The sequence below is a fragment of the Wasmannia auropunctata genome, unplaced genomic scaffold, assembly GCF_000956235.1.
Source record: "Wasmannia auropunctata unplaced genomic scaffold, wasmannia.A_1.0 LD336026.1, whole genome shotgun sequence".
NCBI classification, from domain to species: Eukaryota; Metazoa; Arthropoda; class Insecta; order Hymenoptera; family Formicidae; genus Wasmannia; species Wasmannia auropunctata.
In genome coordinates this window covers 2,993,287-3,011,634 of record NW_012026864.1, presented here as the reverse complement: position 1 = coordinate 3,011,634, position 18,348 = coordinate 2,993,287, and the positions used below count along the sequence as shown (strand labels likewise).

At 44.8% G+C, this 18,348-nt stretch overlaps 1 protein-coding gene across 4 annotated transcripts in view; it reads left to right on the top strand.

Annotated features, from left to right (window-relative positions):
* Nucleotides 1-16,833, top strand: part of LOC105452873 (segmentation polarity homeobox protein engrailed-like) — a 72,735-nt gene extending 55,902 nt beyond the window's left edge. For 2 of the 4 annotated variants that reach the window (XM_011694396.1, XM_011694395.1), the window contains 2 exons: nucleotides 6,703-6,708; nucleotides 14,893-16,833. In XM_011694396.1, the coding sequence (XP_011692698.1) occupies nucleotides 6,703-6,708; nucleotides 14,893-15,260 (374 nt within the window). In that variant the 3' untranslated portion in view covers nucleotides 15,261-16,833. Of the gene's footprint in view, nucleotides 1-6,702; nucleotides 6,833-14,892 lie in introns of all 4 variants that reach the window. The other 2 variants (XR_974793.1, XM_011694397.1) reach the window with 2 other exon arrangements.
* The last annotated feature ends 1,515 nt before the right edge of the window (nucleotides 16,834-18,348 follow it).

The following is an 18,348-nucleotide window of genomic DNA, read 5'->3' as shown; positions in this document are numbered from 1 at the left end:
CGGCGCGGATCGCTCGCGCGAATCGTCGAGTTTACGCGAGCGGTTACGGGTCATTTACACGCGCATGCACGCGCGCGAGTAGTTTGCTCTCGTATAATTCTCTACACTACTCGTCGTTAAAATCGTTGACATTTTATTTATTGCTCGGGCTCGGATGTCACCCGAACAATGCGTTCGCGAACCGACATTCGATAACATTTATCCCTCGATCGGCTTACACTAAATTTGTCAAGTATCTACTTGTTTCGGTGCACGAGTTTATTATCTTATTTTAGTATGCCCTCCGATAACGTTACCGAATACCGCGTGCCGAAAAGTCGCGGTGTAAACGGACGCGTTAATACGTTCGCATTTAACGCGGTATCTCGCCAGCGGCGAGATTGGTAATGTTATCAGCGGATAAACGTTTATTACGAAAGTATACATTGTCGGCGCGCGGAATAGCGCGTTAAAATTTCGTTGGAATGCCCTTTTCAAAGCCGTCGCGCCCGCGCCTCGTATCTATCGCGCTGATGCTCCGGCATGAAAAGGACTGCCGCCGCTGCAGCAAGGGTCCCGTCAGCGCGCGCGCGCGCGCGCAGCACAGTTATAAATAAGTACATAAATATGTAAATACACGCGCGCGCGGCATATCTTATACAAGCGGCATCATCAAGTTTCATATATATGCTAATTACTACAAATCGCCTTTCTTCCGTAATTATCCTCCACCACGCTTACGCACATCCGCGGTTCCCGACGCGGTTCGCCCGCCCCTCCGCCCGCTCGCTCTCGCGGAGCGGGTCGTTTAAAGGCGGCCGCGCGGCAGCCTTTTCGCGGGGAATAATGGAAACGCATTTTCGCTCGCGCGCGTCCTTCAACGGGCGTGCGCGTCTCTCACTTACGCGTCCGTTTAACCGCGCACTAATGCGCGGCCGTCATTTATTATTCGAGTGCGTATTCTCCCTATATTTAACCCCGGAGCCGTGTATAAGACCGGCGGCTCCGCTGTTTGTTTCCGCTCGTCCGCGTATCCGAGGCTGATCGTGTCTCGCCTCCTCGTCCTGCGTGCCTCGTTCTGCGTGTGTTCCGGTTTCGCCCGATTCTTTTCTCCATCAGCCCGCTCGCTTCTCCCCGCGTCGTCGCGGCCCCGTCGCTTCTCATCGCGCTGATATTCCGTCATGTCCTCTCCGCGGCGCGTCTACCTCGCAGTCATATCTCATATCAACTCACAAGCGCTCTTACGTACATTGTCGAGCGCACTCGCGGCCTCGTTTCATTCGCGCTCGGGCCGCTTTGGCAAATGCGATAGTTTACACCGGCGAACGGCAACTTCCTGGGCACGTAGCTCGTCGAAGAAGAGAGTCGGAACAGAGAGAAGACAGTGATAAAGAGCCATGCCTATTCTCGCGACCTCCCTCGTAGCATTATCGCTTTGAGTCTCACTAATTTTACATCAAAGAATCGTTAACCTTACATACTGCATGCAGTGGAGAGATATTTTGTAATACATATACAATGGAAATTCGAAATCAATGAAGCCATTAAATATCAGGAAATTTAATTAATCTGAAATTCTTGTTTTTATCACGACAAATCGTGTCGATAAAAATTTAATTATAATGACAATAAAATTAAGTTTCGACGGGAAGTCGAAATTTTTTCCTCTCTTGAGGATGTAAAGGATTGTACATTAAAGGATCGCAGAATGCGCGGCCCGTTTCGGTAGCGTTTTGAAACGGTAAACGGATAACCGTTCCGAGCCGACACCGAGTCGGCTCGCGTCAATCACCATGTAAGAGAGGCGGGAGTGGTGGTAGTTTACTTTGGTGCGTACCAAGTTCCTCGCCACATGCTTGGAGAAGCCGAGGAAACGTAATAGGGCGAAAGGGTGAGCCAGCCAAGAAAGAGAGAGAGAGAGAGAGAGAGAGAGAAGCCGAAGAGTGGCACGAGGGAACGTCACGTTACGTTCCACGGCGGAGTGACGTTTCTAATGCGAAACTAAGGAATTAGAACAGTCGCGCTGTCTAATGAGATACTAATTGCGCCGCATTCTCGTTGTATTGACTCCCGACCGGGAATCAGATAAACATAACTCCCGACCTGAGGGAAAGTGAAACACGCGCGTCCGTGAGATTTAATCAAACTGCTAAATTCACGAACCGGGAAGTAGTCTTGTGGATAGAGAGGAGCGGCTAAAAGTGTGTCTATTCAAGTATCTGTTGAGACGAGATCTACGAGCGAGCCGGAATGGGAGCGGCAATACGATATTTAATCTCTACTTTAAAAAGGAGGAGAAATAATTGATGTGATTAATTTTAGAGCCAGAGAAACGTCGATTGTAACATTCATAATCGTCTGTACAATAACTCGAAACAATTAAGCGATTGCAAGATGTATAAGAATAAAGGATAATTTCTCCTTCGGTAGAGATACTCGAGCAGCGGCTCTTTACTTCTTACGACAATCGTGAGAAGTAAAGAGATGTGTTACGATATAGCAGAGAGAATAAGAGTGAGAGCGCGGCGCGAAGGTATATATACAGAGAGGGAGTTCTTTCGATTTAATCATTTTCCATAAATCAGCCAGCGGTGTTAATATTACCCATTTTAAAACAAATCTCGCGGCTTAAATACCAAACGTGCACAAAATCGCCAACATGAAATCCGGTGGTAATCATGCGGTGGTAATTACGGTGTTCCTCACGCCTGCGCGCTTATCCCAGCCGCGCTCAACGAGGCGAGATAATGTCGTGCATTTGAAAATAAGGTGGAACAAACGTGAAACGCGCGCGCGTTCACGGATAAATAACACGGTGGAGAGTACACCGCGAAAACACACGGCACGGAAATGCGCGTCGCGTGTTAACGCGCGCGCGTTCGCTCGCGCGACCTTTCGCGCGTCAGAGGGAAACCGCGTGCGAAACAGATTACGTCTCCACGTCACCCCGTCCCTCTTAACATCTTATCTTCGTTCTAACACGAACGTACAAGATAACGAATCGCGTACCAATGAAATGGTATAACTCCGTTAAATACCGCGTTCGGTACGCGAAGCAATGAACCCTTTAATCGTCCGAAACGAGCGTGATTGGGAAAAGCAGACACGGTCTCCGACTCTCGTGAGACAGATCGAGGTTTAAAGTGCCAAAAGTATCTCGCATTACGGAGGGCGCGGTCGCGATCACGTCGGCTTCTCGCCGGCGCGGGATATATGGGACCCGCGGGGCTTACGTGATCGCGAACGATCGCGAGCGTTAGCGCTGTATCTGATTACGGGATGTGCAGTATCTATACGGGATGGGGCGGCGCGGGCGCGACGCGCGCGCTGAGCGCCGATAAATCGCGTCATTAAATCGCGGTAACGCACGATTCGATAACGGCGCCGCCGGTATTATACACGCGCCGCTTCGCGGTCCGCGCAGCGATGTGTATACATACACAGTGCGCTCTGTGCGGCATGCAACAAACACCTTGCACGGAGCGGTCGCGTGAAACGTCGTTGCGTGAAAACGTTTTACCCCCGCCGTCGTGAGAAAGACGCGTTCGAAAGACAAGATCGTCGAGAGACGGGACGATCGTAAGTACGCCGTTTTACGGAGCGCCGTAATTGCCATTCGCGATTGGTTTAATTCGAAATAGACTCCTCTCGATTACGACGCCGCTGAATTCGCTGATTAATGATATTTAAGCGGCATCGATGTGCATCGGCATCGTAACTCACTCGCGCGTTGCGCCAGGTCGCGAATCACCTCGCGAATCCGCGTGTACGCAAATTCATACGCGCGCGTCTCTCGCTTTTAATTCAATTAATCGTCAATTACATCAGCGTCCGGAATATCTAGGAATAGAACGGCGTTATTCAGCATAAAGTTACGATATCTCGTTTATAACGCGAATGAAAACGTTAATAATTTTCTTGTAAGATGATAGCCTCATAAATCGGTAATCACATGGTGGCCTCAAAGGTAAATCACGCGTATCGGAATAAATCATACTTACATGTCATGTTTAATAAATTCTACATCTTCTCTTTTCCCTCTTACTCGAGATTCCCTGTTCCGCGTTTGCTCCGTATTTCTCAAGGACTTCGCGTACATTTAATTAATATTATGAGCTTAAAAAAAATGATTTATATATACATACACGAAAAAAAAAATTTGAGATTTTTCTCCTTAATTTCATGATAATTCTATAATGACCGAGGCGCAACCTTAACAAGCATGTATCCTCTTCGTCAAATCTCAACACATTTTGCAATGAATCTATCTATCAAAAGTACCTATTATATACGCCTGCTTGTTGACGCAAATCAGCTACCGCGAAGTCTCGAATTCCTCCGCGTATTTTCGCCGAAAGAAACAAGATAGACGCGGAACGATACGATCATCGCCGTGACGATCGATGATCTGCGCGATAACTCGGTACGCGCAACATAATAATTAATAACGGCGTGCGCGCGCGAGCGCGTATCAAGTCTTTACACGACGCGAGAGAACAATGTACATCGCGCGCGTCGTCGTGGTGATTTTGTTTCGCCGGCAAGTCGCGGAGTATATGTCTCGTATGTCTCGTGCGCTTACCCGCGCGTTAACCCATAGGTCTCGATGTGTACCTCCCCCTCCCCCGCATCCCTTCCTCTTAATCCGGGGGAGGAGACCGATGTAATCCCGATATGTAACGTAATAATGTAATGACGAACCAGATAAAGATCTCAACAGTGCCGCGGTCACGCCTACAACACACAAGACACGACGCCGATGTGTAGCAATACGGTGATCGTGACTGCGGCGTTGGAGCGCAATGATTCCTTACCGGAGTGACTTTCCTCCACGAGAGAGAGAGAGAGAGAGAGAGAGAGAGAGATAACATCGGGGCTAACGCGAAAACTAAATGGCGAAAGACGTTCGGGAGATTATAGTTCCTGCTTTGCGCCACGTTGGCGATTGGGATCCAGGACGGATCGCCGCTTTCTAAAACCCTTTCATCCGCGATCCGAAGTGTAGAGACACATCCTTTTTGTACGGCGCCAACTACATTACGGCTCGAGAACTTGTACAGCCGCACGAAACGTCTAAGCAACAAAGTTTTTCTACGTTTTGATGCAATTTTCTTAAAAATATTTTTATACAACTAATTATAGATTTATGAAAAATATTAGACAGTGCCGCACAAACTGACGACACGCATTAGAAACTGTGTAAAATTTATTGTTGCTTATTACACGCTTGATCGCTTTGCGAAGAGAACAGGTGACGAAGTCAGCGAGGAAGAGAAAGATCGAAAGCAAATACAAGGGTCGAGAGGGATAAGAAAGGGGCGTTCTCGTTGGTAAAACCGGTACTTCGGCGGCGTAGGATGCAATGAAGCTATTAATCGTCTCTTCGAGCTACGCATTACTCACAAGTGTCTTCTGCTCGTAATTTTTGATGCTTATTATCGCGAGTCGCGCATCCCTCGAGAGAGGATTAACATCGGAAAGACAGATCCTTCTGCACTCAAATTCTCATTCTTCTGACATTTTCACAGTCTTGCATAAAATCTACATTTTTTAAATTTAAAATAAATCTTTAAAAATGTACACATTAAAAGTTGAATTGTTTGATCGTTTCGTGGTGCTAAATCCGTCATAAAAGAATAACTACAATATTGCATAAAATCTCAATTAAAAAGAAATATTATCACCTGAATAAATCGTCTTTAAAATGTACATTTAAAAAATCGGACTTTTGAATAAGTATTTAATTCGTGACATTAAATCCGTCGTGAAAGAAATACCGGTGATTACCGGAGTTACGTAACAACGCAACGGTTGCGCCAGAAAATATTTCTACACATATGGAAGCACGAGGACATGACGTATCGTGGTGGTTTTATACCTACTGGTGGAAGAGTCATTTAAGAAATACCGGTCGCGTTACCGGGACGGCGCTTAATCGCCGCGTAATGTTAAGATACACATGCCGCGCGTCTAAAATCGGATGATAGTTAGCCGACGTATAGAGGAACGTATACGCGAGGAACAGAGAAAGAGGGGGGTGGGGGGGAGGGGAAGACGGAAAGAAACGGCGATAAAGGAAAAGAGGCAGACAAGACCGCGCCTTAATGGAAACGAGTTAACGACCCGTGGAAACGTAAACGCAGTCACGTACTACTCGGGTAACGATCGACGAGTGACCAATCAGCGATCATTATTTATGGTTATGGATATAGCCGCGGATCCAATGGTTATACTTTTCGTACAGTTTCTGTGGGGGTTTAACTCCGGGAACACCTTAGACGAAGACTGCGCATGTATACGTAAGAGATCCAGTCAACCGCGATGGTAAACCGCGCGTAACAAGCGATATTTATAACAATATCTCAAGCGAAAGAAAAGTCAAAGACAAAAAATCCTGACGCTATATGGTTGTAAGTATGTGTCTGAAAAGTCGGTGCCAGTTCAACGAGATGAAAGCTGAGAGCAGTATATGGACCACAGTCAGTTTGCTCCGCCTTTTAAATCTCAGAATCTGGCTTATTGTTAGTTGTAACAATAGCGACGTCAATCATCGGAAATCTATTTCTGCATTAACATTGCTATGTGTAAGATACATATATTGATAACGGACGACATTAATTGTGTGCACAGAGAAAATGAAATAAATGTGAAATTGTACGTTTGATGAAGTTGTTCGGAAGGACAGGAGTTTTAATCGGTATGTTTTTTCTTTTTTGTTCTCAGGACGAAGTAAGTAACGACCCACGGCAGTTACAGTCGAGCCGTGCTCTCTCTCGGGCTAGACGAGACTAATGACGAAATGGCATCAGGGAACGTGAGCTTTTCTGAACGAAGCCGTTAATACGCTTATTGTGTAAGCTTGCTCCCCCCCCCCTCCCTCCCTCCCGTGTGCTCGATCGCTCGACGGCATGTCTGCGTTAAATCGATATCTCAATGACGCGTATGGATATCCAGTGGTTTGCAATCAGATCGATCCATCGAAATGTAAGACGAGACTTTCACCTCTTTGCGATTTGCACTGTAATTAACTGTATAAATAAATTAATGTATGGATTAATTTACAGCTTTCAAAGTACGATTGGCGAATGTCATTATTACTTGAAGATATACACATTATATTTTTCTTGTAAATACTTAGGAACGTCGTTTATTATGTCTGCGTATCGAATGACTTTCCAGAAGATTTTGCTTCACTATTTCAGTCTTATTTTCTTCGTATACGTGCGCGGAATTTTACTCGGTGTGCAACTTTTTCAATTTCAAAGAGAGAGAATTAGTCCTCCTTAGAACGTACTGCCATAAACTACCTTTTTCGCCGCGCTGCGTTCTGTATACCCCGGCCGGTCTACGCTTTTGATTCCGATATACCATCGGCGCGTTGACGTATACGCGGCAGAGACAGCCGCGGATCGCGGCAAAAACCTTGCAGACATAAATAATTCGAAAATGTGGGTTACAGGGTATCGCTATGCCACGGCTCGCGATATATCGTATATTTGCTCGCGGCGAGCGTAGGAAATACATAAAGCGCGCCTATGCGGAATCCGCGTCCTGGATAACGAGCGCCGACGCGGGCGCTCAACGTCGGGTCTTAAAACTGTCAATCGCGAGAGCTGCGAGCTCACGCTGATGGCTCGCGACTCGAGGAAAAGAGAGAATGAGAAAGAAAGAGAGCACTCGTAATTCTCGAGAGACGAGAATGACTCGGGAGAATCGACGAGACCTGCCCGCGCGCTCTCGGCTCTCCGTGTCGACACGCTTAGCCTCGTTTGTCCCAAGTAATGGCCATAGTCATAACTCAGGCCGCGGCTCGCGGTTCGTTCCTAACATATCCCGACGCGCATACCCGGACAAGGACGGGGAACGATCGGATTCATGGAAAGGACAGAAGTCGATCGCGGGCGACCGTCCGCGCGCGCGCGCGGTTGATCGTTCTATTCCGATTCGCAACCGCGAGAACGCGCGCGACGCGCGCTCAATCGGCCCGATCATCCTCGTGATTCGTTTCGATGCTTCTCCCCGTCATTATCCGATATGCCTCACGTTTATTACATTCTACGCTCCCGAGGTCGCCATTACCTATAAATTATCATGCCGTATCAGATTAAAGGACGCTTAGAAGGATCTTTTAGAATGTCGGTAATGGTAGAAGGTAGAACATAAAGATAAACTGTAGACTGCCGAAACGAGAGGGAACGAGATTCAAGAGACTTCCTTGTTGAAATTATCGTTCCGGAGCTAATGTCGCTGGTAGCCTGGAGCTGATGCTAGAGAGAGAGAGAGAGAGAGCGAGCATTGCACTTTTCTTTACACGGCCGTAGGACCGACATCGAGCTTGCGTCGTCGACTAATTGGTGAAAATTGAGTGAGGCGCGTCTTCGCCAATGTTGCATCGGGGCAACGTATGGCCTTAACGACTTAACGACGGTCGTATTCCTCTTCCTTCGTATCATTCTATTAACGTATCAACTCGCCGTCTTTTAACGAGGATATCATAATTATCGGCAATAAATTTCGCAACGCTGATTTAACGCAATGCATTCGTTATCTCTTACGGCAGCAACCTGCTGGTAATGTTTGTATCGCGAAGGTGAACAAGATCAATTCTTTTTTGTTCTCTCTTAATTAAAACGCGCGGCTTCACATCATGGCGACATTGCCGTTTCAAAACAACCGGTAAATTGTCTTATTTAACGTCCACGTATAAGGTATTTAACGTCCTGTCTACAATAATAACGAGCTAAGATTGTCGAAATTACATTCGCAGTTGCGAGATCGCCAGGAAAATGGCCTCGTTTCTTGTAACAAATCTCGATTAAGCGTACGCTCCATTAAAATGTAATAATCACTTATTGCCCGTCTTTTGCGCGGCGGAGGCTTATCATTAAGTTGTCAATGCTAGTCCACTGCCGTAATCACCGGACGACATCGGTCGAAAGGAGGAAGAGGAAGGAGAGGAGAGAGAGGACCGCCTTTAGTCATGAATACTTAAACGACCCAAACCAACACGCAGGTTTTTCATCCGGCAACTTTGTACGTCGCAAGCGCGGCCTGTGTCACTCGCATCATTTCGCGCAGACCGCTCCCCTCCCCTTCCCCCGGTAAATTGTGCGCGGGGACAACTTTAACAACACTTTCAACTTTAACTCCTCCAGCTGTTTCCCTTCCTGCGATCCGTTTCGTATCCTATGTGTTCCGTGCGACTAAAAGGGATACGCGGGTAATATGAAAGAGCCGGATGGCACTTTAGCGGGATTGCAGGGAAGATCGGTTCAATTTTTTTTAAGCTTAGGGAACCTACCGACTCAGGACACTCACACACATTTACAAATTACAGGTACACATATACATTTCTGTGTAATTTTGTAAGAAGACTGTAAAAAGATTCCATCTCTCTATCGAAAATACATCTATATATACATATTACATATATCGGTTTTCACATCAATGTACGGGCGTATTCCAAGGAGGGGTTTGGGGTGTTCGACCTTTCCCCCTGAAATTTTTATTTATGTTTTTAGGTTTACAAAACCAAATATTTTTTCTAAAATTTATGATATGGAACTTTAATGATACCCATTTATGTAGAATATCGAATAAAGTAATTCACGAATGCAAAAAATTGCTATTTACGCGTTAAGTTAACAAAATTGATAAAACCCTTCCGAAAAAAAAAATCTTGGATACACGCCCATACAGTCAATACATCAGATAAGCGCTACTATCATTAGATGTTGGCCCAATAAGCCTCCGAATACTAAAAGATTTGGAGCTAGCCTTCCCTCTTTTGAGGGAGTTCAAGAAGAAGAGGAGCAAGTAAGAAGAGGGAGATCGCTTTATACGTATCGAGGGCGATTCGTGTACGACTTACCTCGCCTACGGCCACTTAATCGCGCGTGGCCTATCTGAAAGCGAGACCGAGGCGCTGCAGCTAACCGGCACCTCCCTCTTCGCCCGTCCGGGTGCATCATCCAGGATGATTGCCGACTCTCATTGTGTCGCCGACACGCTCTATACGGCGAGCTTCGTTCATAAACGCTGTAATTATCGCGTCACGAGAGCGGCGTTTGAGACGCAAAGGATCTCCGCGGGGGTAAAGGAAGAAAGGCGCGCGCGGGTCGCGGGCGAAAGCTGCAGCGCCTCTCGAGAAGAGTTTACGATTATTATTAGTTTACGACCGAATTCTGAAAAATATATTCTCGTCCCGTATTGTTTTTCGTACTTTCTAATTCTGTCAGATGAAATTACAGTTCAGCTTTCTACATTCAGATTTTCTCGCCTCGGGTATATGACAATCTATCTCTATGTACGAACTGGTCGAAAGATAGGCCGAGTAAGTACGTTGAAATTCATTCAAAATGCTCCGCTAATTAATTTCACGACATTGTTTTGTCACGTCGCGTCTCGATCGTATGCCCGTTTGTTACCCCAGAACCGTTCGGCTAAAATATCGCGTTAAATTTAACGTGCACGCGCGTTCGAGGAACGCAATTCACTCTCCGGACACGATCGTCGGCCATTTGCTCCGCGCGGAATCCTACTAATTTACAGATCATTTTTAACGAATTCTAGACACCGCTCCCTCGTTTTAGCCTCTCCGCCGCCGCGCTCCTCCTTCGCGTTTTCTGCCGATATATACGGACGTAATTAAAAGCAACGTGACGGGCAAGTCGAGCAGTAGCGACTGAAAGGGCCGATCGCGGTTAGAATAGCAGCTGCTATTCGTTACGCGCGGAATCGCCCGAAGGTGAAGCTATAGAGGCCAGTAGCTGACATCTATCTCAAGAATAGAACGAGAAAATTAGTAGTGCGGTCAATCGCCGATGGACGAGCGATATTTGCAGCTCTATATCCTTTGTACTACCGACACGCCGCGGCGTGAATTTTAATGATACACTTTTTCATTCTCCTCCGTGACGGCCGGGGAGGTCGAGAGCGCCTGCCTCGTATTTTACAATAAAATTATTCACATGCAAATGAAAAATCAGTATGATGTTTGTTTAAATCACTCAGCGCCGCGTAATTCCAGCGTAACGGCCGAGCTGATTAGCAATGTAAATGTCACGTCGCTATATGTATACGTACGCAGTCATGTCCGCGCGCGCGTGTGCATGATTGTGCAGCGGAAAAAATGCAATTAAACTGACAGACCGAGCTACGAGCTGACGTCTATCTCTAGGAGTGAGATGAGGAAATTAGTGTTTCTCCGAGGCTGCGGCACGTCGTCGCCGGGTATTCCGTCGAGGAGTACTTTTGGGGTTGCGCTTAGAGCGGGGGCGCCTTAACATTATTGGTTTTACCCTCGAGTCTTTGGAGAGGGATTACCGTAAGTATAGGGAAGGGCGAGAATGAGAAGAGAGTGAGTGAGAGAGAGAGAGAGAGAAAGAGGAGTCTGGGGGAGAGCGCGCGAGAAGCTCTTCTCTTCTCCGGCGCCGCGTTTCCTGCGCTTGACTGCAAGACTGCCTCGCTTAAGTAATTAGACTGCCGGGCTGTTCGTTACCTCAGTCATTCCTGAGGAGGAGAAAACTGCCAAGGATGGTATGCGCACGTTTAGCGCAGCTAGCCCGACGTCTCGATACCCGTCGCGAGACTCCGCGAGCGAGAGCTTTAGGTATTCGTTTTTGTTGAATAGCCTTGAAAAATTATTTTTCATGTATTTTTCCTTTCTTTCTCTTTCTCTCTCTTTATGAATCCAGAATTTCATTTCTAAGCTCTAATCAACAGGTAGTAAAATCTAAATCTTTAGCCTGTTGCTTTAAATTTTGAGTTGCGACGATATTTTGCTCTAAACTTTTAATTTTACCATTAGTATGTAACTTATTTGTTTAAAGCTTAAGGATCAAGACTTAAAGGAACGTCGGAAAAAAATATTACAGTTCATAGTTTAGAATTTAGAGCAAAAGGCTCAAGGTTTACCTATTACATCTATAGATCGGACTTTAAAGTAATTCAGGAAATTGGAGGTCCCATAACTCTTGTTGGTTACGTAAATCGCAAATAAAAAATAACGTGTCATACGTCGTATTTGTTGAATACGACGTATGACACGTGTTACCGTTACATATACCTTGATAAATATTTCTCTTTCATAAATATTGGCACGTCTGGCGAAACGCAAAAAAAAAAAATCAGCGATGCGTCGCAGTCGCCAGCCTTGTAAGATATTTTACGGGCGTCATCGGGCTCGACGAAGATGAATTTCTTGGGAGATTTTTTTTTATGACCGCGCACGTGTAGAAATCGATCGCGTCGCCGGCTGTAAGAGCCAATCGGAGACGGGAAACTAACGACTTAAGTCGCGACGACGCGGACGTCGACGCCGATGCTCGATCGTGCGGAACAAACTGCTTTTCCGATAATATTACTTAAAGCATGTACCATGATCTTCAGCTTTGAATGATTACGCGTTGTAAAACGATTTTCACTGGGAAATTCATACGTGCCGGACGGCCCTCGTCGTCGACAGTAATTTACTACCGCGCAAGCAACATTCGATAATTATCATTTGCAATGCGACTTGTACTCCGCAAGCCTGTAATTTCTGATCTCTCCTCGGCCGGCCGTTGAAGCCTGGTCACAGACGAACTCTTTGACGTTGCATGGCAATCAAGAGATTTCCCTTCTAAAGTTTGATATTCTTTAGCAGCGCGATTGTTTCCTCCTTAAAAATCAATATCCAATAGAACGTACGACTATCCGAAAAGTCCATTAAAATATGGAAAATGCAAATGTAATTTTTGAATACAAAATTTTATAAACTTTGAAGAAAAAAAAACGATTATCAAGTGATAAATGCGTATCAAGAAACGTCAAGATATATCACACTCTTGTGTTTCAAAAGTGACAACTCAAAAAACGTGATTTTTTTTTTTAGTTATTACCATGAGTTAAGTAAACATTATTCTATCAATTATCAACAGTAAACTAACTTCATAGTTTGCCCATAATTTAGTCCTCTGTATGTGTTAGAAGAATATATCAAAATTGTCACAACTCAAAAAATGTGACTCTTTAAAGATTGTTAAAGAAAAATTATATTTAATCGAGTTAAGAGTATGTTCTTTTTGCCGATATTTTATTAATCAATAATTTTCTGTCAAGTTGAAAAATAGTTTTCCCTTTTCTCTTAGGAAACTCAGTTATGTCAGTTTTTTTTAAGCAAAAGTGTAATATAATGTTAAAAAAATATTTATCGTAAGAATCTTTATTTTCGTTATATATTATACAAAACATCTTGCGATCTTTTTTTTTCTTTTACCTACGAAATTTATTCAGTTTTATAAACTTCAAAGCACCGCGCCGATATGATGTGATCGATGGCTCGAAATCATGTGAAGACGTCTGCTAGAATCACGTAAAGAGCGGTTCGATCTACGCGCTTTTTCCACGCGAGGAGGTAATACGATTTCTCGCTTTGGAAACGACCGGGCGACGTGTAGGTATGGCGCAGGCCGATCATCGCGCGAGGCGGTCTCGAAATTTCCATCGGAATATTCAGCAGATCGGACCGACCGATAACGCCGGTGTTGATCGTTATGATTTGATTTATACGCAATTATAGCTGCCGGTGATGGTGCGCGCCGGTATATAAACGCGGTGCGTTCGTGCCGCGCCGGGCGGCGCACAGTATTTATCCCGTGAATTATTAGTTGGGAATTACATGCGGAAATCACACGAGAGGAAGTACAGAATCGCGGGGGAGAGGCGAGAAGGGGGGAAAGCGAGCTTAGGATCGCGTAATGTGCTTCGCGCGGCCCTTATTTGGCGAAACGACGCGCGTCGCGAGATATCCTCTTACGCGCGTGACAGCTCGAATTAAATAAATTCTAAAGAATCTTATACTTTTCGTCAAGTAAATGTCCACCGAATTCGCAATATTTTCTCACATATTGAGAAATTCAAATTATCTTTCGTGTAAAAATAACCGGATGTTTATTATCTAACACTTATCCTCACATTTATCTCTCTTCCTGTTAATTGTATCTCATAGTCGGTAAGACTCACGTCTCGCGGGAGATTTCTTTGTCGAAATCTCGCGCAAAGCCGATCAGATCTCGCCGATGACGCAACGCTAAACGCGCGAACGGTGACGGTGATCGCGACGGCATAAGATGCGCAACGTGGCGGCAATAATAATGCGTTTGATTTACGATAAAACCGCCGCCGCTGCCAAGTCCGTCCAAGAGGCGTCACGGCGATTCCGCGCGCGAACGCAAGCGCGCGATAAGGCTGCACACAGGTATGGGATCGCGCGAGACGGAAGGATTTACTTCGTCGGCAGGACGATCTTTTCAGCCCCCCGGACGTTTATTCCATCGACGAACTTTCCGACCTCGCGCGCGGCTCCTCCCAAGTAACCGGCTTGTTATGGAAAACACAAACGCGCGTATAACCGGACTTAAACTCCGCGCCGCGCCGCGGAGAGAAAAACTCTCTCTCTCTCTCTTGAGACAGGCCTAGACAATAAAAGTTGCCGTAAAACTTGCCGACCGGGGGTTCGTTAATTTCTCAGATTTATCGGCGTGTAAACTTGTTGAATCAATGTCTACCCGGTGGAGCGGTATTGCGAAGCATATATTGTTTAAAACCTCGACGTCTCGCGTATCGTTATCCGTTATGAAATTCCACTTTACTGCGATAGCAACTCGCGATTGAGAAACTCGCGTTGCTAACGAATAAAAAAAATGAAAACTTTATGAGAGGGGGGGGGGGACGTTTCGAGGAAATCTCTTTTAATCTGAAAATGTACGATCATTTATCTATAATGTATCTACCTCTGTAAGAGAGAAAAAAAAATTATTATATAAAGTTCACCCGATTAGTTTCACTATATTTTACTTCAATGTGATATCTTTGTACGCGTTGCAGAGATGTCCTTGGACGGACATATTGACAGATACGAGTTAACGCTAGAACCATCCCGTGTTCCAGGTCCGCGCACGAGACGAGTGAAGAGGACAGACGGACGCGGCGGCGGCACCCCCGAGGAGAAGCGTCCCAGGACGGCGTTCAGCGGCGAACAGTTGGCGAGATTGAAGAGGGAATTCGCGGAGAACCGATACCTGACGGAGCGACGGAGGCAGCAGCTCTCGAGGGATTTGGGTCTGAACGAGGCGCAGATCAAGATCTGGTTCCAGAACAAGCGGGCGAAAATCAAGAAGGCCAGCGGCCAGAAAAATCCGCTGGCGCTTCAGCTGATGGCGCAGGGGCTCTACAATCACTCGACGGTGCCGCTTACTAAGGAGGAGGAGGAACAGGCCGCGGAGCTTCAAGCGAAATGACGGTTGCAAGCTTAAACGCGCGGCAAAGTCTAATTTTGCAACTTTGAATTTCGTATCTGAATCCAAAGGAGCTGTAAGCGAAGGTCGAATCGTCCTCTATCCGATTTTAATTCTGTGAGTAAGAATTTTCTAGAGAAAAGGATAAATAGAATCTCGAAATACCAGATTAATATAAAAAAATTCTCGCAATACGATCGGAAAACATTCGATGTTAGAATTTCATAAAATAATCCAATCGTTTTTCGTCTGCAAAAAAAAAAGAATAAGACCGTTATTCGTTGAAAAGTATTTTTATCTTATTTTGCTGACTTTGCAAGTCTTCGAAAATAAATCGTGAATCAACCAAAGCGCGGTGTAAATCTTCATATTATTAAAAAAAAAAGAAAATTATAAATATATAGTATATATTACTTTGAAGAGAGTCACATATTTATCAGGTCAAAAAGCTAATAAAGAAAAAAAGAAACTCGTAGAGCGGACCAAAGTCAACGGTCTGCCATTTCTCTTCCTTAAAATGAAAGACTGGAGTATTTATTTCTCGCTAGACGTATTAGTACAACTCGTTAGACAGAGTCAACTTCGAGGAATTCTTGTCTTGTAATTAGAGCTTCCGATAGAACAACAGTTTGGCGAATGTCGCTTGCCCTCGTTCGAAGTGATCGCGTGAGCGGGAAAGTTAGTCTTGCCGAGATGGATACGCGAATTACGCGAAAGTTACGGTCGCCGTTTCCTTGCCATCCGTTTTGAGAAGAGACGAAGTAAACGCCACGACGCACGTTCCTAGATCGCAGCACACGTACAGTTGAATCGGATTTTTTTAGGAAAGGAGCAATCGATGATGCAAGGTGTCTCAGAAAACGAACGAATTTCCTGAGATACCCTGTATAAGATATTACTGTGCGAGAAATGAGAACCAGCTAATAATATTTTGTATCATTGGAAGATAAAGAAACGATTTTTCCAACGAGAGATATTACTAATGTTACTGATAATATTATTGGATAATCTTCTCTCGCGCAAAATTGATCGAGTCGAGGAAATGAAATACATTCGATTAGCTTCGATTATCGTGCGATGGCATGCGGCGGTTAATTCGTCACGAAGGATATTAACAAGTGCCATTTTTTGCAATTTTTTTTCGGTCTAGATCGTTTACGCGAAATCTTGCAGGACCGTCTGGTGAAAAATCGCGGGATCGGGCGAGTTAAAGTAAGGAGGAATCAGACTTTTCGTTAATTTATTGTAAAAATGTAAGATATTATAATACTGCGAAAAACAAACCTGGAGTGATTGCAACGTGCAATAGAAGATTATACATAATAGAGAAAGAAGTAAATAGAGACAGAGATGAAGCTATGTATAGGTGTGTTGTATATGTAATTGCGGAGCGACGTGTACATAATTTACCACTTAGCGACGGCGTTGTCCCGATAGACTGTTTAAAATGTAACTTAGCTATTTATTTACATATGGTATATGAAGCGTAGCGAGAGCGCATTACGAACGATCACGCGACAACTGATACTTGTAAGATTATTTAAATTCGAATTAAATATTCCCATTATCAAGCCAACATGAGCATGATTTATTTTTGTCAACACCTACCTCTCTTTCTCTCTCCCAGTCACGTGAATGTTTGTTCGCGATGAAGTATAATCCGCGACAGACGTCGACAGCTGTGTGCGCGAAATCGAAAACCCGATTAATGAATTACGACATGGCGACATGTCATCCGCGAGACATGTCACGATCGATGACTATACCAGGCAAATAAGTTGTTGCGTCACCGAAGCGAGAAACGAGTTACATTTGAATAATGCTAAACTTACCAAATATGCCATAAATTTTTTTTTGAAATCTCGAATCTAAAAGCGAAAACGCGACTAGAAAATTAACATATTTGCATATTTTTTTTTACGTAAAGCTATTTCTCTATTAAAATTTTAATAAACGCTTCTAAACAGTTCATCCCTGAACTTCTAATTTAGAGTAACGCAAAAGAAATAATTATTACATGTAGAATTTATACAGTTATGATATTAATTTCTAGATTATATTCTATTTATCTTATAAATAATTCATAGCGATGTAAATGAAATAAAAGTGACAGATCTTTTTTTTTAAATATTTTTTCGGCGCGTTGCAAGGGAAAGCGAGAACGACGGTCGTGACGATCTCTATGCGGATGAAAGCGGCGGGGCGGGTCGATTCGCATTCAGCATTTGGCGCATGCTTCCACCCCCGGCACGTTTCAGGCCCTCGTACGAGCCCCGTGAAAAGCCCCTCCTGCAGGCGAGATATCGATTGATTTACAGTCGAAAGGTGGCCATCGTTGATATCAAGCCAGCCACGCCTACATTGTACCGTAAACGCGTTGCGTGTGTTGCGTTACGCTGATCGCGCGAGCGGTGTCGGTTGACGCGCATCATACTTCATTTAACCCCCCTCGCTATCGCTGTCCACGCGAGACTACGTACTGTCCCCGTTCCCTTCCGTATCTCTTTATTACATCGCTTGTACGGGGAATATTGGATTTTTTCGGAAAAGTAGCGTAACTCTTAAATAACGAATCTGTTTTCCGGGATCTCTTGAAAATGTACATACAGTTTAAACATGTATAATTATTTCATCCCCTATGAGTGAATGTTACGTATTATTTTAAACGTCTCCCACACATAAAATCATTTAAGGATAACTGAGATAACATCTCCATTATCGCAGTTTCGAGAGCGTTTTCAAGTTTCGAAACGAGAGGGAGAGAGAAACTTTATTTTCGTATTCGAGATAAAATCGAGTAAACTTTAAGACTCCCGGCCGTGTAATTGAGCGCGAAGCGTCTTCTGTCGTCAAAATTCAAAGGTCGAACAACCGACGATATCCGAGGGAACATCGAAACTCGAGCGTCGCTGTCAAAAGGGGTGCCCGGTAAGTAATAGGTAACATTAACGTACAAGCTACGGCTAGAGTGGAAGGACTGACATGACGGATAATCGACGATAGTCACTTTCGACTAGACTTCCGTTATATACCCTCCGTCCACGAGAGAAGAAATGGCTCTCTTTAGCGCTATGACGATTAGGCGTAGGTA